The sequence below is a fragment of the Saccoglossus kowalevskii genome, chromosome 2 (genome assembly GCF_978046115.1).
Source record: "Saccoglossus kowalevskii chromosome 2, keSacKowa6.1, whole genome shotgun sequence".
In the NCBI taxonomy this organism is placed as follows: Eukaryota; Metazoa; Hemichordata; class Enteropneusta; family Harrimaniidae; genus Saccoglossus; species Saccoglossus kowalevskii.
The window spans coordinates 31,866,833-31,891,476 of record NC_140642.1 but is presented as its reverse complement, the minus strand read 5'-3'; the positions used below and the strand labels follow the sequence as shown (position 1 = coordinate 31,891,476).

Here is a 24,644-nt window from a genome sequence, read left to right as displayed (position 1 = left end):
ATTACTAATATTACTAATCTCCCTCTCCAAAGCAAACACATTTACGCAGGTTGCCATGGCAACAGGAGAATATATCACACAGCAGCAGTGATACTAAGTATATTTGACTGGCATGTACTCTGTGAAATGACAGGCTATTCACAGGATTCATTGAATTTAGAGTTAGAGTCTAAATTGAATTCATTGCCTAGATGCCATTGTACATGTTCCAATACCTATGCAAGTGATAAAGAGCTTGTATGTGTCGTCCTCCATAGAGGTTTGGCAAAGCAGGAAGTTTGGACCACCTAAGTGAAGTGCAATTATTGAAAATTTAATTTGCACTGCTCAATACATGTACACAGAAAAAAAAAAATTGCAATTTTCATAATTTTTTTTTTATTTAATCGATGCTGTTTATTTTCATAAAAAAAAATAAAGTGAGTTAACCTTCAGAAATGAAATCGATTATCATATTTCACTGATCACAGAATTATATCCGTATCCCAAAGTGGTCATTAAAACTTTGATTAACGGTGTTCATTATGAAGCCGAGCGTGTGTAACAGCCATTTTGAGGGTTTTTGTTTTTTTTGTTTACAGAAATAAGAAAAGGAAAAACACAGAAATGACAAATACATCCATTTAAATAATCTAATTCGGTAATCTAAGATTTAATCAGAAAAAAACACCTTGAATTTATTACTTTGCAAGCATTTTTGAATTTCCTGACAGAATAACGTTTTAGGAATATAAAGATTTACAACTGTTTGAATACTGGATGCAGTAACTCACCGTGCAGCAGTTAATACGTCGACCAATGAAGAATTAAAGCCAAATACAAGACGATTAAGCACCATTTATGTTTGATTTAGGAATTTACTTCTTAAGTATAAGAGATGATAATATTTTATGATCGTAAATTTGTAGGGCGTCAATGTTAGGATGTAAACACACCTGTGTTTAAGTTAAAATTTGTACTCAAATCAGCAGAAATTCGTTACATGTTTCTGGGTTGATTGACTAATTTTTTCTAATTTAAAATCATAAATGATTTTAAGTGAAGTAAAATTTAGATTAGGGCGGGGAGATGGGGGTGTAGAAGTTTAATTATTTATAATTATTATAGTTATTTGTGCACTTACATAGAATTCTGGCAAACCCGAAGTCGCAAAGTTTGACCTGCCCTGATTTTGTGATAAGGATATTTTCTGGCTTGACGTCACGATGAATACACTGTAGAAAGAAGAAAAAGGATCGAGAATGAATACATGCTTGTTAGAGAATATTATAATCAGCAGCAATTCAAACATTTAGTACATGTGAACTTGACAGGTTCTTTCAAAAGCAAGAGTCAAGCTGATTTTTTCAAGATTAACCGCTGTGGGTGACATAAAATTATCTTCTCTGATGACGGAAATTGAGTGCATAAAAAAAAACTATATCATCATATTCATGCAGCTGCTAGAAAAACGAGCAGTAAAACGACAAAAAAAAAAATTATTAGTTCCGATATATAATGTATACAAAAAGAAAAGGCATTAAATTCAAATGTAACAAAAATAAATATGGAAATGGATTTTCAAAAAACAAAATTTAACCAAAAAAAGATGACCCAATTTACTTACATTATGTTGATGACAGAAATTGACAGCGTGTAAAGTCTGCCATATGATTCTCTTTGTATCCGGCTCAGGAACGCTAGAATAAAAGATACAGTCAGTTGGACGATAACTGTTCTGTACAGGCTTGGACGATAAGCGACCGCAACATATGCTTTGTGTAGTGATGCGCAAAGCATTTGTGCCAGTTTCAAGACATTTTTATAATTTGTTATTTAACTTTTTTTTTCAACCAACCAATAAACTTACCCTCTGGGATGGTGTTTTTCTAATTCATTTAAAACCGTCCGGTCACAGTATTCAAAAACCAGATGAAGTTTGCGTTTCCTTCTAAAGACTTCCAGTAAGTTCACCAAATTTGAATGTTTCAGTTGCTATGGAAAAAGGATAAAAATGAACATTTATAAATTATGAAGAAAAAAACATAATAACATAAGTCAAAATGGGCAAATGACTTTCATTTTACATTTTACTATGATCAGTTTGAAACGTCAATAGCTAGGTTAAAGCGACACTGTTATTTCTTCGTGCCATGTTCGATACGAGTTTGTGCGACTTGTAGTTATAACTGACATAATACTGGTATACAGCATTCAAAATTTGAAACCGTGCTGGATGATGTCTGAAGCTGTTAAATCTTGTACGGAAGATGAAACTGAACATAAAATTACAACATGAACTCTTTTGATTATGATTTTATTAAACCGTTTAAAAAAATTAGCGTCCAATGAAGAAAGCAATCCACCCCAAATAAGGAATATAAAATTTTGTACTATAGCTCTTGTATCAAGTGTCAGAGTACCATTTCAGTTAAACTGTGATGTCGTTTTATCTGGTATTACGTTTTTGTTCTTAGCTAGTCCTCGTCATCACAAAATCAAATCTGAACTAACAAGAAGAAGAAAAAGAAAGAGGGGGTATATTCTATAGCTTATTGAAAGTAAGCCTCCAAGACCCGTTGGATTCAATCGAGGCAGCAAGCACTCAAAAGTTACATACTTTATACATCACACCGTAAAAAAATACTATCACCAAAAATACAACCACAATGAAAGTAGCAAAGTAGCAATGTCTGATACCTGGACGGGTGGCGAGCCACTCAGAAAAGCGTGAGAATGAATTTCAGAAATCAACACAGACGCAAAAGCACGATAAATCAATACCACTTTCGCCGATGCTGATCTTGTCACATCACGTTCTTAGCATGTAAAACAGAGACGGGGGGAAAATAACCAGTACAAAGCGAATTCAGAGTTGAAAAGCCTGGGGCTAACACTTACAAACTGCCAGCCATGCACATCCCAACTCAGATTACCCCCCCCCCCCAGTGTTATTGAAGTTACAAATGTATGTGTTTATTGTTTCCGTACAGCGGAAAGAACATATGGGACACATATATAATGGTGGTTTGAAAGCAGAAACGAAAAGCAAAAAAAAACACGAGAGTAGACTGAGTTAAGAATTGTGGCAGCTGATTGACTGGCTGATTGACGAATGAGAATATTGATGGCTGTGCAAAGCTGAGTCAACAAAAAAACCCCACCATTGTACACTATCTATTACTTGTAATCGGTTCTAACTATTTTTTTGGAGAATAACGCCAAACACTTCACAAATGCTAGAAAAAATATCATTCAAACAGTGTGTTTGAAAAAACGACAGCCGGTCGGCTGAAAATGAAAAAAAAATTGAAGGTGAATTTTTCCCTGTGAAGCATTTAAACTGAATATTACACAGAATTCAGATGGAGAAATTCCAAACCTGAATAGATTTATTATATTATATAATGAATTGTGAATCATAAATAAATATTGAATAATGCTGTTCATTGGTTCAATCGGTATGATACGTTTACATTCAATTCTCTGGTTCTAAGTAAAGCAATAATTCAGTTTGCCAAAGTAACCGCAATTATTGCAACAAATTAGTTGCACCTCCGTAGCTACAGTAAACATATCCACCATGTTTGTTCACATGTTTGTTCATCAACTCAAATAAAAGAAGGAAAAAAACGTTAAATAATCATATTTCTCAGCTTGGTTACACATAGTAACAACGCATCTGAACTGCCAGGTAGTTTTGAAACTTATCAAGACACCCGATTCAGCAATAGGTTTGAACCGCATATACTGTGGAATACTTTATTTTCGCTGGAATTAATTTTCGCTGAAAAGGATTTTTGGGCGTTTTGTATGGAATTTATTTTCACTGATTTTTGACGAGTTTAAAGTGAAATATAGGAAAAAAAGTATATTGGCTGGATTTTATTTTCACAGAATCATCCCTTCAGCGAAAATAGCGAAAATAAATTCCAAGCGAAAATAAAGTATTCTACAATATCTGATAAATATTTTGCAGGATTATACAATACTTATAATTTAACCTAGACAAATGTGCGTTAGTATGTGCATGCAACTTGACACATCTACAACTACACATACATGATGCTAGTAAACTCATTTTCAAATATAATAAAAACTGACAATACTGCTAAGCACCTACAATGCCATTGTATTCAATGTCCAATTTTGAAGATTTATTATTATATTCATATCTATTCATTTTGGTATGCTATTTCCGACATGACAATCAATGCAAGAAAAATAATTAACTGACGATGAGACTGTACTTCGTGTTATTCTGCATTTTCTGAATTTGCTTTGGTTTTGTTTTATAGTTTTTAACCAGTTTGGACGTTCGTTTGGATGTGCTATTAAACTGTCGTTTCCTCCAGTGTGTGGACGTAATTGGGTCTAGCTGATAGGCACACATTCAAGATTAGCTTGAATCTTAGCCCGTACTTGGTGTAGCCTGAACACGACTAATTTCTGATAACCACTTTCAAAAAGCAATAAATAATTATCCTGCTGTAAGTTTGATTGTAAATTAGTTAGTACATATACTAACCACGGGAGGCAAGAGTGTTCTACATTTACATGTATACCCATAATTCAACAGCGCTGACAATGCAATTCAATGATGTTAGGTTGCAAATATGCCATTGTCGCATAACACAAGTGTGAAAAAAGCATGCAGGCAATACAACATAAGATTACAACAACAAAAAGACACAAAAAAAACAACAACTTTACGTTGAAGAATAAATTTATTCGTCACAGCAGTTCCTGAGATTTCGAATGTTTTCGAATAAAATATATAATAAAGCGACAAATTACCCATCATTCTCAGTAATTAATTTCTGGACGATGCCAGGCCATTGACAATTAGAATTAACAGAACAACAAAAATCAATTATCAAAAGAACTTATTTTTATTTTCTCGCAACGACTCGGGAAATTGGGGGCATCGTCTGAATGAAATGGGACTGACTGGGGCAGTAACTCTCTCTCTGGGTCAGAAGTTCACTAGCCGGCATAAAGGAGGGTGATCAGTTTTTGTCGTGTAGCTTTTGACAACTAAGTATTAGAATTCGCACATCCGTCTCAGTATTCGAGAAATCCAATTAAAGCAGGCATTAGCGCTGAAACTACATAAAAGCCAACCACAACACACCAGTCTTGTAAAGTATTGTACAGATTGTTGTTAAGGCATTAGCAAAATAAAATGGGGGAAAGTTAATTCAAATAGATAATATTTATAATGTCCGACAACAAAGAATTTATTATATAACACAGACAGTAATGCTTAATAATTTATCGATGTGAGGTCATTAAAATATTGTCATTTCCATTTTGTTCTCTTGTGACTGTATGAAAATATATCGTGAAATTAACGGAAGGAAACAGACATCAATCAATGGAAAATAGAGAAAAAACAGTTTTTAGTTCCACAGCAACTTAATCAAGGTTGGCCGCGTTCTCACCCTGATACGTTATTTGTAATTTTATTTTTAATCATTTTAAATAGATAATAGTCTAATAATAGTAATGCCACATGTATTTATATTTTAGCATTTGTTTACGCAATTAACCCATTGAGCTAAAAAGCATAATTTTGTTCGTTATCAGTTAGACAAATTTAATGAAAACCGGACTGTACTATCTGGTCTGAAAAAAAAATATTGAAATAAAGTGTTGGCAAGAAAACTTGTAATTTCCTGTCTGCATTGAGCCATTATATTGAAAAAAAAAAATTTTAATTGTTGAACAGTATCGCTTAAATATTGATACCGATACAAGAAAAAGTGAGAATAAAATAGTTTTATCACTATGCAAAGAAATAAATGTTTCACGGAGAAAAATAAAATCAGTATAATCCCTAAAATGTTCAAGTAAGTATCAGAATACACTACAAGATGAGTTTTGCGGAAGGCCCACTTGAAATTTACAAGGCAAAAGGTTTATTCCACAAGAAGTGCTAAGGAGGCTTGAGGGAGGTATATATACCCCCCCTCCAATTCTATAGATAAGGTAGGATTTACAACGCTGTAATAACACATGTTAGCACAAGTAACAACGTTGGGAATCACGGTTGCCATGCTAACAGAATCGAGAGACACACGTAAATCAGTTGAAATTGCAAACATCGTAGTCCTATATCATGTTGTTATCAGATAAAACTAGTTCAGATTATAGTCAAAAATGATAACAGTGACACTGTTAACCTTAAATCTTGAGTTACAATAATACTGCTCGTTTTTCGGATGAAAATAGCTTTGTAGAATCGATTCTGAATAAAAATAAACATAATCCCCTTAAAAATGACATTAGACTGCAAACATCCAATAGTATTTATGTCCTGAAGGGGAGGGGGATTATTATTTTCACGTTGAACTATTTACGAACAAGAAAGTCGCTCTTGAAGTACAACAGGAAATGGAAGCCTTCGTACAATTTGCCTGAAACCACAATGAAAAGCAGGCATCTACATATTTGCCTAGCGACCTTGATAGAAATGAGTGACAAATAAAGTTCAGGGGGCTAGATACATACAAATATTTTGTCCATACAATGCACTTCATTGTTGTCAGAGGCGACAAGGCCAATGATGTAGACTTTAAACACCACTGTGCTGACCCTATTATAACAGAGAGTCTGTATAACGTAGTAATCTATTTTTTGCATTAGTATTAGTATTTTCGTCACGTTTGTAAAAATATCCTGCCAAAAGCGTCAATATTAAGTATATGGCGACTGAAGGATAGCCTCAAGAAATGAAGAAATGGACAACATAATCAGGGACAGTCCAAAGTTACCATTACATATCTGACAAGGGCCATCAACAACGTGTTTGCATGTGGATTCAAGACCTTGTTTGTCTTCAAAAGGTCCGACTGGGTAGACTGGATAATCGAATATGACACGAAAAGTGACCTTGCCATAACACTTCAGTGGCTTTTGTTACTCCTGCTGTTCGAAAGTAAAAAAACAGTTACACCACCCACACTCCATAAACAACCGCTTGCCAATGAAGTTTCGGCACTCGCCAACAAAATGAATAAGCCTAAAATAAGAATCGGTATTATCAAAACGGCAAGACTATGAGTACAAGTACAAGACGTATTTATTGAACAGGGAGGGGTCCAGTGTACTAGCCATACAACTCATTTGTACAGAGAGACAAAGTAAACAAACGCAACATATCCCATCTCCTAACCTCTTCTTCTGTAAACTCATTCTTTTTCTCTCTCTCTCTCTCACAAATGGGTGGGTGGGTGGAGGGGAGTTCAGTTCATCACTGTGAAATGACACCTCCATTGTTATGGGGAACACCTCAAAATAAGACTGTTTTTAGAACCATAGTTTACAGACAATTTGCAAACTGCTACACTAATGCACAGTCTATCTGTGTGATTTCAAGTTTATTTTGTTGGTAGTATGGTAACGGAACCCATGCCAAGTCAAGTCAATCCAGAATAAAACAAATGTGAGAGAGTTTTGTTGTGGTGATTAGTGGAATACTTGTAACAAAAACAGCTGCCTGAACTAAAATGAATTTCACCACGCCTAGCTGCAGAGAGCTAAAACGCTACAGTACTGGACTTTTATTAAAACCAGCAATCCATCAACAACAAAAAAACAATGTTTTGCACCATAAAGACAACATTGACACAAACCGGGGATAGTTAGACATCGCGCCCACAAATAATATATTAATATAATAAATTGAGTTCGGAAAATAAGGAATTATTGTGAGGTAAGTTTAAGGCCTGTAAAAAATGACGATCAAGGGCAACTAAATTCCAATCAGACATTTTTACTAATATGTGCAATGGCATATTATCTAACCTATGTAATATTAAGATAAAATCACCCTTGTCATAACAAATGAGCAATGGTGAGATGTGTGGCGCATATTTATTATAATAAAATGCAAATAGCTAGAAAGTGACATTTTTAAAGATAAATAATGCATTTTCCAGCTGTCTTACTCTAGGAGTTGTTTACACCTATTACTATGAAAAACTTTATTTTAGCTGGAATTAATTTTCGCTGAAAAGACTTTTTGGGTGTTTTGCATGGAATTTATTTTTCACTGATTTTTGGCGAGTTATTTTCACTGAATCATTACTTCAGCGAAAATGAATTACAAGCGAAAATAATAAAGTATTTTACAGCATATCCTAACATTTCACCCAACGTCTGTCCATCAAAACCACAAGTGTTATTCCGACTTTATACAACATGAAATGAAAAGAAAATTGCTAAAAAAGTGGTGAAAAAACGAAGCTGACTAAAGATGCATTCAAACATAAAAAAACTTAAGGTGTATTACGATAGTATGATGGCATTTTTTTTTTCTCTATGTAGCGGTTTTATTATTCTAAACAGTTTCAAACTTGTTTTCCCATTAAATTGAAAAAAAAATAGAGACGTAAGGGTATAGTAATTTACTGGATGATAATGTATAGTCGAAGACGCAATAGTGGAGGCAATAGTGAACACAGTCGTAAATTGTGGTGGGGTGGTCCGAGTTTGGTTAATAATTAAGGGAGGAAGATGAGCTATAAGAATTGAAAATATAAGTACATATATACGTGTCGTGAAGAATACAGATCTTTGATTGATTGATCATTTAAATGATTGATTGATTGATTCCTTAATTAAATGAGATGGTCAAAATGAATTTCAATAGTTACTATTCTGGCTGGACGTGCATTCAAGCCAATATTGTGAAAGGGACAACAAATGACTTCATGAGTTCACATCCAACAATTAATGTTTTCGCTATGAGTACACAGTACTGTACGCACGACTGGCAATTAGACGAAGAAGAACTAGAATAAATTAATTTTAGTAATAATATGGTTATAATTCAGTATGTGCTACGGACGTACACATAAACAAATAATGTGTTTCTTTGGGCGACCATGTTTAACTAACGTGGGTATACTTTTTTTTTAGCGTGAAATTTAATTACCGGTTATATGACCAAGAAAATAGTATAGCGTACAAGTAAAATCACTTGCTCCTACACCACCTTACTTAAATATTGATACATTGTTTTTAACTTAATCTGTAACATTATATACAAACCTTTAACATTCGTATTTCACGGAGAGCTATTTTCTTAATAATGGGGTCATCTTCATTTTCAACGAATCGTTTTATAGCAACAACTTGTCCGGTTTCCCTATTCTTGCATTTAAACACCACGCCGTATGACCCCTCTCCGATTTTACAAACTCTTTCGTATCTGCTTTCCATAGTTGCCGTACGGCGCTTATACCCTAAAATGCTGTAAATAGTCGGGTACCGTTGTATTATTTTTTCCAGCTTTGCAGTGGGGTTGTTTTCAACGCAGCCGTGATTGTGTCCAATTTGCAGTATTGCAAATGGCGGACAACAGACACAGTAGAACGAAGCAGCCTGTATCACGAAAGTTGCACTCCGCTGTCCCCGAGCATCGTCGGTGTCTGTTATTGATCAAGCTACCAGGTGACAGATGGTTATGCAGACGAGTGGGTAACTGGCGTAAAATATATTCAGGCTACGCAGAGGTCGGCCGTAGAATCGGGATCGTACACATACACATACGACTGTCAAAGTGGTGAGCTCGCTCGACCCAAATCCAAAACAAATCGAGGACCGTGCGTCGGCTTCAATCACGTCGAATCCAATGCTTGAAGGCCTCACCTGCCGAGGAGAAATCAGAATAAGTGTTCGGAAGTGACAACAGACAAGTACAGGTGCATTAAACGACGTTGGAAGTCACAACTGCAGATCATATTTTAGATATTAACACCCAATGTACAACGTCCCACGTATATTTTTCCCAGCCCTTTTACGGAGGCGAAGTCAACATGTCGGCATATACGAACTGTGGTATTCATCCGCGGATGTGTGAAACAACTTGAAATGCCAAAGAAACAAAATAGACGTCCGACAAATACCAGAATTTATCATTGGGGGACCCGCGTGCATGTAACACATTTAAAATAATACATTTCAATTGCACAAAATTAGTATGATACGTATGCTTTGAACAAAATTATTGGGACTACTTTATTTCTCCGCGGAGGATACGCATTAAAATCTTTTTTTCCGAGCTGTGAAGTGATACTGTTGTCATTCAGATTATTTCTATGGAGACAAGTACACACGTGATCATATCAAAACGGGGTTCCGTAATTGGGCTATAAATACGAATAAAACCGAGTTAGCCTAAAAATAAATTTCGATTCGAAATCCGTTAGATGTTAGTCAGTAGCCTTCGACATGTAAAAAGTATATACAAATAATGCCAAAAGTATTCAAAATCGTAACAATACCGGGAAAGAAAAAAATTAAAAACAATACCGTCGCCTCCAAAAGTATGTGCGATGCAAGTTTATTCCATTGATTAAATAAAATAGCATTAAACATTCAAAACGATGATTAGGGGTTAGCCGCTAGAAACTCTGGGCGATGGCAGGTTTAAAACAAAAATGCGCACAGGAAAAAAATCTGCATGGGGAAAAAATATTACACACAGAGGCAACAAACAAATTACCGTCACGATGACAGCGATTACAATATGGACAAGAAGAATATTACAAAACTAGGTACAGAAAAAATGCATAGTTCTGCTGCCATCGCCCGCCCAGAGTTTCTAATGGCCCAACCTGACTAAATCGCGTTTATCCACCATCAATTTTTTTAATATTGTTTTTTTTATTTAATATTTATACATTATAGGTTAATTATGCAATTTTAAATTCAACTACAATCGTTAGGTAGTTCTTGACAACTCAAGGCAGGTTTTGGGCGATAAAGTACACACATATATGGCACACATTGACACCTTTTAAAACGTCACAAACTCCAGACAGACTAGTAATTTTTACGACCACTTGTTCGTTTTATGCTGTCGAGTGAAATATACAACAAGATGGTAACACGTAAATACATAAATTAGTATGTTCTGCTGACAGAATCATATTCCCGTGATAATTTGTCAATTACCATTTCATGTTTCAAGTTCATGGTCTTTCTCATCGTTCGCATTAACTCATATTAAACTGTAGCCTGTGATAAAGTGTCTCAATATTATTTAGCACTTTTTTTGGCAATGTGACGCAGTGACGAATAACGCAATAAATTATTTTTATTTTAAGTCACAGACATTCTCATCATTCACATCGACTTAAATTTAAACAACAAACTACGATGTAGCCATTTCCATCCATTGTCTGTGACATAGAATTGTATCATACCAAATATTGTATTTCTTACTTCTTACTTCAGGATAAATAAACGTATTATTACATTAATTGTCTTATGATTATTTAACATTTCTTTTTATTTGGTGGTTCAGCAATGACAAATCACACGAGGTCGGTAATCTAGAACTTCGGACAAAAGCACAGGTAAGTCTTAAGTTCATTGAAACACATTCTATACGATGGGCCCTAGGAGTTAATTTTCTCGCCCGTGTGGATGCTGCAAGTACAAATATATCACTGTTTAGTTATATTTACGGTCAGTCAATTCAAGTGACGCGTGAAGACGCCGGTTCGATGGATGCAACGAAGTGGCCCGAAAATGCTAAGGAATGTGTAAAGATGTGTGTATGTGTTTGTGTGTATTCGCTTTCATAACTCCATGGGCCCGTGGCAATATCAACTTGGCCCGTTTGTGTCAGGTTCACCGCTCAATGAAGTAGTGTGTTGGAGAAGTGCCGGAACGTCAACGCGATGGCTGTCAGAATAATACAATGGCCGAACTATTATCAACACTGGGAAGTAGTGTATTTCCCTCCTTTATGCTTTTTACCCAAATAATTACAATATGTAAAAGACAACGCATACAAAAATCGACTCTTTCTTTCTTTACTTACACGAAATTACATATTTCACACGGAATTTGACATTAGAATTAGAAAAATCGTCATGCCCAACATGATGAAAATTTGTATTCGTGTATTTTGTATCTGTGTCTCTTGTTACAATTTCTTTGTGTCAATTGGAGTAAAACAAGAAAATAAAGGTCTTGGTAAATCGTTCACTGGGCAGCCAGTTTGCGACTTGCATATGTTCGTAAATGCCCTTTCACCCGGCCTACTTTGTTACGAGTGTCAGATTCGGATCATAATAATTTTAATAGGAAAAAAAATACAGGCAGGGGCGATTGTCACGGTATATCCTATAATATATAGTTTTAGTTAAAAAAACGATGACGTTCAGTGGGTAATATATTCTATTTCAGCAATCGGCAAAAGGTTATATACATTCAATGAACGTGAACTAGGTCAAAACTAATTATTTCTATTCTACAAAATATTTTTAAGGTTCGGATCTTCTTCCATTTCAGCATCGATACATGACTGAAACTACCCATGGCATAAACATCCCAGTTTACGCGCCATAATAAAACGTTGAAGTGAGCGAGTTCGAAATGAACAACGACAATGACGCCATTGCTTTTTGCAAAGTGTCCTATCATACTCCATGGCTTATGACCACAGTAATTATAGAGGAAGTACAACTACGTCATCACAGTGGCTATTATAATTCTCCTCGTAATGACCTGCAGATCCGTATTGTTCTCTCGGGCCGATATCCAGGTTCGTTGACACGCTTTTAACCTGACACGGTTAACACATGGAAGGTACTAATACTAACGTAGTACCTTCCACGGTTAACAGTTGTCCATAACAAGGAAAGAAATTACAGCCTTTTTTGAGGGAGTACACAAAACACATGAGAGTAGCAGAAATAAAATGTTGCACTGACTAGACTTATGATGTTTTTTTTTCTGGAAATTTATTTATTATTTCCTCTGTTTACTTTACTTTACTTTACTTTACTTTACTTTAAATTACTTTAAATTACTTTACTTTATTGAGCTGAAATGCACATTGTCATGCGTTATATACTTGCTTGTTTGTTTTTTTCATTTAAAGTAGGATGACGGGATTGATTCATCAGTGCTTGACCACCGGAAAAAAAAGATGGGACAGTCGTTATTACACACAACGCATTTTTACAATGTTTTTTTTTATGTATAACGCAATCCTGTTCCGTGGACTAATTTTCATTCAGAAAAAAGAAAGTTGTATCGACAATAACCAAAATCACATTTGCTAAAAATACGTTAGTGTCATACAAGAATGTAATGACATACCACAATTTTAAATGAAAAGGTCGGCTATTTGCAGAAATTCAGAATGACGTCACAAATTTGAAAAATTGCTTTGTGGGGCTGTGTAGAATTGATCAGTGGAGCATTTGTTGGCGTTGGTTGAATCCAGGGTGTTTATTACAAACATCATATATAGTATGAAATGCAAAACAGGTAATGGTGCGTGACTTCGTCTCACAGGCACCGGGCAAAGGCGGTGCAGATAGTGAGACGACTTGGCTAACTACTATTTATACTACAAAGTGCATTTTTCGTATGCATATTATTGGTTTGTGAAATTATGATACACAAAGAAAATCAGTTGGTCACATTACCTTGAAATCGGGGCAATTTGGACGTAGCTAATAGTGTTCTTCACGTGCGAGTGAAACCACTCTCATTAAAATATATAAACACTTCTTTGGAATGGGTGCTAAAATAACCAAGACAATGATAGCTCCGTGAGAAAGTTAGCACGAGTGCCGTTCTGTCACAACGTGACGATGACAACATTTGTGACAATTACGTGCTCCATTTTAACGCAAACACTTGAAGATAACTATATAACGTTCAAAAATTAATCATGGAACAGTCTTGAAATATTGATTAAACCATAGACCCTCTAACAGAGGGTCTGTGATTAAACAGTGACTGTTTTTTTAATTTAAATGGCTTTTCGTAGTTCCACTGTCTTTGAAGGTGACAGTTGAAATCTAATAATTGGGACGGCATGGGGAGGGATCACTTTCACTGATAATATCAACTGCTGCCGGAACTCAATTGACATTCCCAACGTTGGCTTGCACCACTTAAAAAACAACAACAAAAAACCGTCAGTTGTTTGTCTGTGTGCATACTCAACAACGGAAGACAAGTACTGACCAGTAAGTAGAAAAAAATACCATCCGTGGGGCGATATTAAGAGTTGTCCCCCTCGTGTAAACATAATTATTATCACTTGAAACGGTGGTGTCGGACTCGTTTACTCGTGGAAGATGTCGGTGTCAGTAACAGTGCTTATTTCAATGGGTCGGCGAGTGGCAGCCGCGTAGTAAAGTGGCGGTACCTTAAGATGTCACATCGACACCCTGTTGTGATCACGAACCCCGTGCACGAACCAGGACATGAACAAAAATACAAGTAGACAATGGTGACAACCCGACTGGGAATCATAAACCATGGTATACCAAAAGACATTATGTCTTTGGGTATACGGTCTGAAAAGTACATGGTTGAATTCAGACAATATATTCACCATGTAGTTACGTATCCTTAGATTTGCACGGGTTACGGAAAATAAAATTGCATAATTACTCAGTAAATTTGGAGATATAATGATAGTAGTTTTGGACCTCAAAAATCATTATTTTACCATTTTCATAAATCCACTCCTTGAGAACAAGCAATTTTGGCAAAATGTCGGAGCTGATCCTGAAAATACAAATGTGCCGTTAAATACGCACCACTGTTCTCTTGTCCCCAAAGCCTAATCCTCATTCACTAGATTTATAACTGTTAACCGTTCAGATCGGATTATGATGTCATGACCTTGCCACGGTGATAATCATATTTTTGTTATGCGTGAAGCTTCGGTGTTCTCTCCTCCCCTCCCCCGGCATGGGCATATTTTCAGATATTTGCAACGCTCCGCACCGGATTCACCGCTTGTAAATTTCCCGAGTGTAATTATCGTTGGTGATTGGGGGGGGGGGATTGTGGGTTGACATTCTGGGATTTTACTAAAGATAACAAAGCGGCTTTTCCAGAAATGTATTCCCATATAGTTAAATTGACAACAACTGGAGTTTCATGAACAAATAAAAAATAAATTTGTGTTTCAGTTTGTTCTGTTAAATTTTTTTTCTGTGTAAACCCTAACTACCCTGCGACAGAATACGAATAAGCTGCACAGAATTAAGTTTGGGATTTGTTCGGACTTGTTTACAATCGCAGACCTCAAGTAAGTAAATAAAAAACTGTATTTTTGTCAAATAATCACATTTTTCAATACTCCTATAATTATGGACAGTTACGACTATGTTGTTGAAGTTGTCATAGCACCAATGGATTTCTGTTGAAGGCAGTCTTATGTGTCTTTTACATGACTAGTGAACTATTTTGTAATTAATGAAAAATCCTTTGCTAATCACATATACAGTATGACTCAGAATAAAATATAATTCCGAAATATGCCTCGAGTGTTCACGTTGTGCTCCAAAAGGCCATTCACTCTGATAGAAAAAGACCGTTGTTGTATACTACTAGTCTGAGAAGCATTTTCTTCTGAATTGAAATGTTTTTTTTTATAGGGTGTCTCTACCACCAGGTAGCAGCATTTCAAACATTGATTCTCGTGGGGTTTGTCAGTAAAATCTTCAGCCGCATCTATATGCAAATGAAGATGACAAGATATCAGGGCCGGTGGTTATACAACAACAACAACAAGAACGGAAGTCGCCATTTTGTTTCATTGCCTTCGTATGCATTTCCTTGATATATTCCCCGTTGTCCATTTAAGCTTATCGCCATGAACGTGGATAAACAGGAAAATACAAAGTACTGTAAAACTTGAACAGTTAAAAATTGTGTTTCATTTTAATTTGTTTTTCTAACAGACCGCGGAGGCTTTTATATCGTCACTTATTTTCTTTAGTATATATATTACTCGAATTCTTTGTTGTTGATTTTTCGTTAAGAAAATAAGCACTTGAATTTATGAAATATTACGCCTGCTAGTCGTGCGGGGAATCATGATGGTGACACCGGTTTGACGCTATGCTGTCTCGCAACGCCGTATTTCTCGTTGCTATCGTCTCTGAACAAACATCAACACAAGAACGGCGAGATGGCGTTTTTTTGTAATAAAAACATAATCATCATATCAAACTAACTCGACAATGTGTATTGCCTTTTGTTTTGTTAACGCCCGGCCAAGAAATAACACGATATCGCCCATCCCATCACAACAACAACGAAAACAACACCAACATTTACTTGTATAGTAGAATTAAAACATTGAACAATATAGATTTGCATACAAATCATTGCTTATTCTGTTCTGTTTTTTTTTTATCCCCAATAGCCCGGTTTAAAATCACACCAGATAGTGATTGTTGTTGTAGCGAATTGTCATGAAAGCGAACAATTGGATAGATGGACAGTCGCTATGCAATCATCTTATTAAACAACGTTCTGATATTAGAAAAGGAGTGATTTTTTGTTTGTTTATGTCGTTTTCATTTTTACCATATTAAGCAAATGCCACAGTAGCTATAAACGTTATCTGTCCCAAGTGGCCAGAACCACAAATTTGTATCCATATTTTGAATTTCAATATGAAATGTACAACGTACCCGCGCGCTTAGAAACGTACACAGCTTCGGACGGGATTGTGTAATTATATCGACGGTCGCTGTTCAACATCTCATCTTTATATCTTAACCGGAGAGACTCATAGTAAAACATTTCACCAGGCCATTTTAGAACGCAACTCTCCTAGAAGCTAAATTTGAGTATTAAAATTAGACTGTCGACGTTCTATCTCTGGTATACTCCAGTGCTTGAATTTTATCGATGTTTAACGAGTGTGTGAGTACCGTTAGTAAGACCTAATTCACGAAAGTGGGAACACAAATAAAAGAACATTTTGCGAAATTCGAAGTAGCGAGTTTATTGTTCTCTCGCGTGATATAGTTACTATAAATATACAACACATAACACACTAACAGAGAAGGTCATAATAAGACGCAAAATTAAAGGATATCTATTCTAAACGTGAAAAATAGTTTTATGGTCGACCATATACCTCCATGGACCGACATATGCGATGTTGATATAGCGAGTTTAAGGACGTAAGGTATGGTTTGTGTTGCCAGGTCAGGCTGCTATGCGGTCCCCGGCTAAGTACCAGTGTACGTTGACACATTCTCGTTAGGGCCAACACGAACGCGCCAGGGTCTCAGATTGTTAAGATCAATTCCCTATAAATACCACATGATAAAATAAAAACGATACAGTGCGTACGCGTTCTTACCTGGGGATGAAACAGACTAATACCAGTATATCGAGAGTCGGTTGAGATCCGCACGCAGAAATCCACCCGTTCGTTGTGGAGGCCAACTGAAAGCCTGGTGAATGCAAGCGTCGCTGGCAGCACACCAAAACATTTGTAAACAATGCAACGACGAGCAAAATAGCGTTGTTGGCTTTAGGGCAAGTGTACATTTATAGACAAACACTCAAGGTTAAACACAAATTTAAGACAACGTATGTGCAATTGTTCACCAAATATTCAGCAATAAACATTGATCGATCGATATTATAATCATTGCTACCTGGGAAAGATTATATTGCAAATCTTTGAGAAGCAGGGCCGCCGGGTTGGCGATATTTTAAGTGTGCTCTGACCTCAAGTATTTATTTTGGTGTATTTAGGCCGATGTTATAATTTATCTTCGTAATTACAGCATTCGAGAGCGGAATATTACTGAGAAATGCACGTATGTGAAGGTATTTGTCGAAGGTGCCCATGCCAATATAAATGTCAGGATCAAACAAAATTTAAATAAATTGGGGATTAACGGATTACCAAACCCAGCAACACTCAAACTGGTTTGCTTAAACTTCGTACACGTCACGGTGTGAGTGCCATAAACAATATATTTTATTTGTTGTAAACGATCTCCGGCTCCTTCATATGTTTGTCTCTACTACAGTACTATATTGCTTTGAACATTTTGAGCACTTTATTAACACTACTTCTGATAGTTTTAGTGCAGAAATGTTGTAATTTAGTAATTAAAACAAATTAAAAATTGAAATAAAAACATTATCATGGATATAATGTAGGCATCTTACGAGGACATTGTTTAATATTTCCAATCGATAATTTTTATACATAAAATTTATACATTTTTTAAAGTTGCATTATGGGTGAAAACATGTATTTATAATATTGTTTAATTTATTTAATACTGGTGTGGCATTTTGAGGAACAAATTGAACTATTGTAGAATACTTTATTTTCGCTATTTTCGCTGAAAGAATAATTCAGTGAAAATTAAAATCCAGCAAATATACCCTTTTTCCTATATTTTACAATCAACTGGTCAACATAGTCACCAAAAAATTTTTAGCAAACATTAATTCCAGCTAAAATAAAGTATTTTACAGTATTATTCAGTGTACACTAACTAATAACTTTGGTTTTGAAGCTCACTGTAGTATGCGCAGTGACTGCCACTGTACCAACACAATTAATGTACGCGGGCATGAGACACTTTCACTTTTGCATCGAACGAATACTGGCGCTAACCTCCTGAATAAATTAACGTTTTTAGCTCGTGGTACATCATAATCTAATTTAAATTATTTATCAACATATAGTATTAAAAAAATCATTGTTCTCGTCTCATATTGCATATTAAAATGTAATTCGCATAAAACACTACTAATTTTATCACTTGTCCTATAAACAAGCAGGGGTCAGCTTATTTGCTTCATGGTTTACGGCAGAGAAGAAATTAAAAATTAATTCCATTTCTTCCTTAATTTTCGCACTATGTACTTTCCACAGAATTCACAGAATTACTAAGTTCACAGAACACCGATGTTTTACAACGGCTGGCAGCTTAATTCTAGCATACACTGAAATATGTATGTGATAAAATATCTTCAATATTTACTTTGCAATATAATGATGCATCGTGGGTCGATGCTCATTAATTGATAAGCAAAAAATCTTGAAAAAAGATAAAATATGATTTTCATGCCTATGTCGATACTGATGGTTAATGTAGAGCAAGTAAACCATATGATCCTGACCGGACTGGGAAATCCGGATTGTATGTGTCTGTGTAGTATATTGTATACACTGATTTATTGGTATAACAACCCACTCGGACATTGCATTTTAAGACTACATATGTTTTCTGTGTTGCTATCCTTCTAAATTGTACTGTAGTATCGCTGTTAGTACCTAACTCGGTCGGAGCCCACGACTACTGACCTGAGTAACGTGTTAGTTGTTGATTTATTTTTATTTTTGGGGGTATCGCAACCCAGATTACGTTAGGTATCATTAACTGACTTGAAGCAGGTGAAACACGGACTTGTTCGCAAACCACCGATATATGAACAAGATATCTCATACTTTTGTGAACTGTTTTGTTCGCGTTGAAAGTATCCATCTTTCAAGTTCAGATTAAACATTCCAATCCATGCGCTCAACTAATTCGCTTAAATAAACAGTATTTTTTTTTATCTTATCCGGAGTGAAACACTACAGTACCCCCTGTTTTTTGAAGAACTTCATAACGCGTCACTGATGTAACCACGGCAAACGCCAAATTAACTTCCAAGTTGAATACTTGGGAACAATGTGTAATGTGAATTTGGCAGTGCTGACAACGACACCCAAATTCAAGTTGTGGATTCTACGTTAAAATGAAAGGACTGGGCTCAGCTCACTAGATAAAGCTTGCATTACTGGACGTATAAAAAACTCACTGACCTGGCAATTGTAATTTTGCCTAAAGTTAAAAGTTTTGACAGTAATCGCGTCGTGTAATTTTTAGCGGAACTCGCCAATGTAGTTCATAGAGAGGTCGCTAGCTTGGACAACTGACAGCGCGGTTTCTTTCTTGTTTCTATGCCCTCCCCCCAAATACTATATGTATAGAACTCTAATATATAATATGCCAGTATATTTTTTATTCACCTGTTTTTGTTTGTTTGTTTTTTTTGAAATTTGGATTGTCAAATTAATAAAAGTACGTTGGCCGAGGGATATTTTGACCAACTTACTATGCATTATGGTTCGCCATGCGCCAGAACACTGAATTGTCCGTTGAATCGCATCTTGGTGTACTGTTTGCAAGGTAACGTCTACGTCTAGTATATGTGTAAGGCCTGACGATGCAGCGAATTCGACATCAATGTACGTGAACTTGTTAGACAATGACTCCCGGCCATATTACTAGCACACTGTATTTTATTTAGTTTTAGTTTTTTAGTCTCCGAGCGTCGAGTTCCAAATTTCAAATAGTATTTCCCCAAATTCATAGTAATATATTTATTCAAGAATAAATTGTCTACTATTTTTAAATACCTAGCTACTGACAACTAGCATGGTCCTGGTATTGGTCAGTACTTACAAATTCAAATTTTCAATTTGACCGCATTCTACTTAAATTATGCAGACATGAGCAGTACACGCGCTCATGGCCATTATCACTTCTTGACAAGTCAAAGTGCAACAATACAAACACCCTTTGTACTTCGGACGTTGGATAATTGTGGCATTTAATTAAGCACTTAAGACGGTTTTTCTCTTTGAAATAGCGCTTCGGCAGCTGCTACTACTTGAGAGAGCAATTGTGCGGCGAATTGCAGTCAAAACGTGTGTTTGCGTTCTGGCTGTAACATCGGCACACAATTGCAAGTTCACGACAGCTGAGTACTGTTTCAATCCCGATACGGGGTGACGGTGTTGAGCGTCTTTGACAAAAAGCGAAAACCACTCTTCGCCGCTTTACCAACATTTACTATAGAAAAAAGTAATTATATTCTCAATGACTGTCTGATTATTGGTTTAATTGTTTGCATTGCATTAACGAGAAACGAGTTGCAATGAATACATTTAACCAGCGATGTCGCCACGATAAATATAACTTTAAATGTTTTAAACAACTTTTCTCTCAAAGAAGTTAAATTATACCAAAATAAGAGGACATTACATTCTCGAGAAAATAAATTGAAATGACGGACTGATTAAGTTGTATACTAGTATTTTCTCGTAGACCGCCACTAATTATGGTTTGATTGGTTCATCTTCAAGTTGAATACTGTGACATGACCTCGGTTGTTAATTTTAATTAATTTGAAATTCAATTTTTGTTAAAACTTGTTTCAATTTTCTGTCCACGATTCATTGGTCAGATGTGTAAATCGTAGTTTCCAAGCGTTTACATTTGTCGACTGTGTACATGTATATTCTCATTGGGTCGTAACACCTATACTATATTATTGGTGTACACTATTCGTGTACATGCGCAGTTGGTGCGACCCAACAAATTAGCAACTATGTTCAGTGCACAGCTGTCCAACATAGAGATTCGTACATTCACGGGCGTGACACAAGATTACAATGAACAATAATTTTCAAACTCACTCAACCGGACACAGTATTCCGTGATAGAGGAAAACAAACTTTCAACAACAAAACACTTTTCTATTTACCGAAAAGCGTCATCTATTGATATATTACTACTAAACTTACACTATTTCGGCCAAAATGGACTTTTAATGGCAGAGATTGTTATGGATTGTTACGTACTACGCATTTATTAAATATTATTATTCTATAATATAATATAATTATTGGGCAAATGTAATTTTTTTTATTATTATATTTTTCTTTCGTTTTTCTCTCCATACACATACACACATAAATAAATATATATATATTACTAACATTCAGAATTCAATGACTTTTTCGATGTCGGCTCTTCCTATCATTGCGAAGCAGAATTCGCCAAATGTAATCTTTTGTGTGTTGTATGTTTATATCATGTACAGAAAAGAAAATTATTATTTAAATGTAAAAAATAAATTATATGGTAATACATACATACATCCGACTTCGATTTTGTTTCAAATTGATGTTTTCAAACTATGCCATTTTAATAAATTTTGGAAAACCCTCCATTTAAAGGTTTTCAAATATATTTGTTTGAAGTTGGAGATCATTTATTACTTTGTAAACTATATACAAATTAGAGACGGAATGTTTTACACTATCAACAGTGTAAATGTAAATTTCATGAATTTTGATAACAAACTAATTAAATTTATCAAACACATAAAGACATGATTACAGTCCTCTCAATTTATTATTGCCTTTATTTCATTTTAAACGCCAAATTAGAAATGTGTGTCTGTATGTATGTTTGTCTGACAGCGAAGTCAAATGCATGTATTCTAAGAGCCATCCATTCACGCATTGTAGAAAGAGCATTCAACATAACAAGCAGCGTAGAATCGATATGGTTCTCTATTCAAATCGTGCTCACTGAACGGCCATGACGTATGTATCATGCCGTAACTGTATACGGTGCAAAACCTTATGTTCACCTCCATTTTTATTATTATTTTGTTCTTCAAGTTCATGTCTGTTAACAGTCACGATGTAATACGCGCCACTTGAGCCTGAGTAGGTGTAGCTTTCGCTTTCCGGGTTCGTATAACATCGTTTTGTTGGTTGGGCCAGAGCGCACTGACTCAATATATGGCTTTCTCATGAAATTGACCAACTGATTTGAAGTTCTAAATTGAAATATACACGATTTGATGATAACATTATTAATATTATTCGCGCCAGGAAGTAATTTAACAACGTGTAGCCGTATTCAATATACATATTATAAGATACAACTTACTTAGACACCGAAACACGTATCACGACTCCCATACAGTCCGGTATGAACTGATCGATCAACTATTGTGTTTTGTTTTAAGCCAAGATAATATAATGTTAACATATATGCGATATTGGGGAGCGATGAAGTAACTATTGCATGGAGTAACGCACACAATAGAGACATTATACATTAAAATAATTGTGGATGCCTTACCCAGGTTCAAGTTCGTCCGATAATTATTCCGGAAGGTTCAAGTTGTTGAGCGAGAGTTGTTTTTTTTATATTCAGCATTCAATGAAGAGAGAGAAGGTAAGAGAAAAGAACAATACAGTCGCGTCTTGTTTGAAACAAGCTGGTGCGTATACATTCACACACTTGTGGAATGTACGTCGATGACGTCATGACCGTGAGGATGAAACGAATCCTCGTTGTCATGGCGCGAACCAAAACATCAGATAAACATACAGATCATCGACAACATCTGTTATTTTTTTAAAACACATTTTATGAATTGCTTAGAATTATATTAACATTCAAATCCGTGAAGCGTTCATCGGACGATGTATGTATAAGGCGGAGGGTCGTCGTGAAGACCGCAGCGCACCAATCAGCCCCGAGCTCTTCGTGTATTTCCTGGATCAACGGAGCTTGGAGTTTAGTGTAATCAACGCTGAAATATACGGGAACTGTTAATAAAAATATATCACGGCGATGAATAAACTGAATTTTGAGATACAATCTGAGACGATATTATATGCAATTAATCAGGTAGATGGCCAGTGGGAGACCGCAGCATGTACAGTTCTCAAAACACACGTTACATTTCTCTATATTGTTTCGTATTATATTGTCAGTTTAGTGTTTATTACTTTGTCCATTTCACTATATAACTTTTTTTTATTCTTACCAGCGGGTAGTAGCCTTGATAAATATTTTATTTTGCGCGGTAATGGCGGTACATGTTTTTTTTTTTTTTTTTAAAAAAAACTTAAAAGGTCGGTTATATCAGGATGGATGTGGTTTATCGCTTTGAAAAAAAATCTTTTGTGAACTATAATAGTCGATTTCCGCCCGAATCACGAAATCTAAGGCTTGTCAGAAGTCGCGTAGCAGAGAGACACTTTATACAAAATGTATAATGACCGTCCCACGTTCATACACTACCCATAACCGTTACTGGGCGGGGCATACGATTAAGTTTTGGAGGACACGTCATTTGTGTCATTATATCTTTCAAATAGCATGAAAGCAGTTCAAGATCGCAAGTAAAAAAAAACACAACAATTATAGACAATAAAGTGGTGGTGATAAGCCGATGTGTAGCATCAAACTGTTGAATGGTACGATTCGTGAATGAAGACCCGTATATAAAGAACGCCACGTCTTTTGTCGCAGCTGGCGACCCAAGTCAGTTAAACGTGAACCCAAATATCAATTACTGAAGGTCAACAGCCTCCACTTTCAATGAATGTGTTGTTATCACCATGTCATTCCACATCTCATTCATACAATTATAGCGCTCATTATCACTCCAAATTCAACACAGATTAGAATTAATTTAATATACAGTTTCCATGACGACAGCTGATGCAACGTTGTTTAGGCCAATAACTGTATTCAAACGACAGGCAGGCATAGTTCATTATCATGTACCAACTAGAATGTTTTATAATCGATGCAGGAACGAGTAAAAATAACTTCTATGGACAATAAAATAAAAGCATTTCAAACTTACTGGTAAAATAGTATTAGTAAACTTTGATGTAAAAATCCATGCCAATATATAAAGAACGTCTAAGCTTATTTTTTTAACTCCAAAACGCCACGAAAATCCTCTCTATTCGTATTCTTAAATGGCACGACTGTGACATATTGCGTCAATCTCCCGTCACTTGAAATTAATGACGTCAATGCGAAGTTGGCTTGAATTTCAATTCAACCGCTCTCAAATCTTTAAGTGTCATCTCGCTGATATATATTTGACCGTAGATATTTGAACAACGGCGAGTACCGTTTATTTATCTGCCCCCCTCCCGTCTCCAACAACACATAAATCATCGCGATTATCTGACACCTTAATACGGTGACAATGTTTCATGACCACGGCTCTTATTGTTCTTATAC

The 24,644-nt window shown here is 35.6% G+C and overlaps 1 protein-coding gene across 3 annotated transcripts in view; it reads right to left on the bottom strand.

Annotated features, from left to right (window-relative positions):
* Nucleotides 1-22,863, bottom strand: part of LOC100376262 (cyclin-dependent kinase-like 1) — a 36,238-nt gene extending 13,375 nt beyond the window's left edge. Inside the window, exons 1-5 of one of the 3 annotated variants that reach the window (XM_085494353.1) lie at nucleotides 22,734-22,863; nucleotides 9,037-9,636; nucleotides 1,850-1,974; nucleotides 1,607-1,679; nucleotides 1,124-1,214 (exon numbers count right to left, since the gene is read on the bottom strand). In XM_085494353.1, coding sequence (XP_085350479.1) covers nucleotides 1,124-1,214; nucleotides 1,607-1,679; nucleotides 1,850-1,974; nucleotides 9,037-9,207 — 460 coding nt within the window. In that variant the 5' untranslated portion in view covers nucleotides 9,208-9,636; nucleotides 22,734-22,863. Of the gene's footprint in view, nucleotides 1-1,123; nucleotides 1,215-1,606; nucleotides 1,680-1,849; nucleotides 1,975-9,036; nucleotides 9,807-17,134; nucleotides 17,219-22,733 lie in introns of those variants that run through there. The other 2 variants (XM_078008607.2, XM_085494355.1) reach the window with 2 other exon arrangements.
* Nucleotides 22,864-24,644: the final 1,781 nt, after the last annotated feature.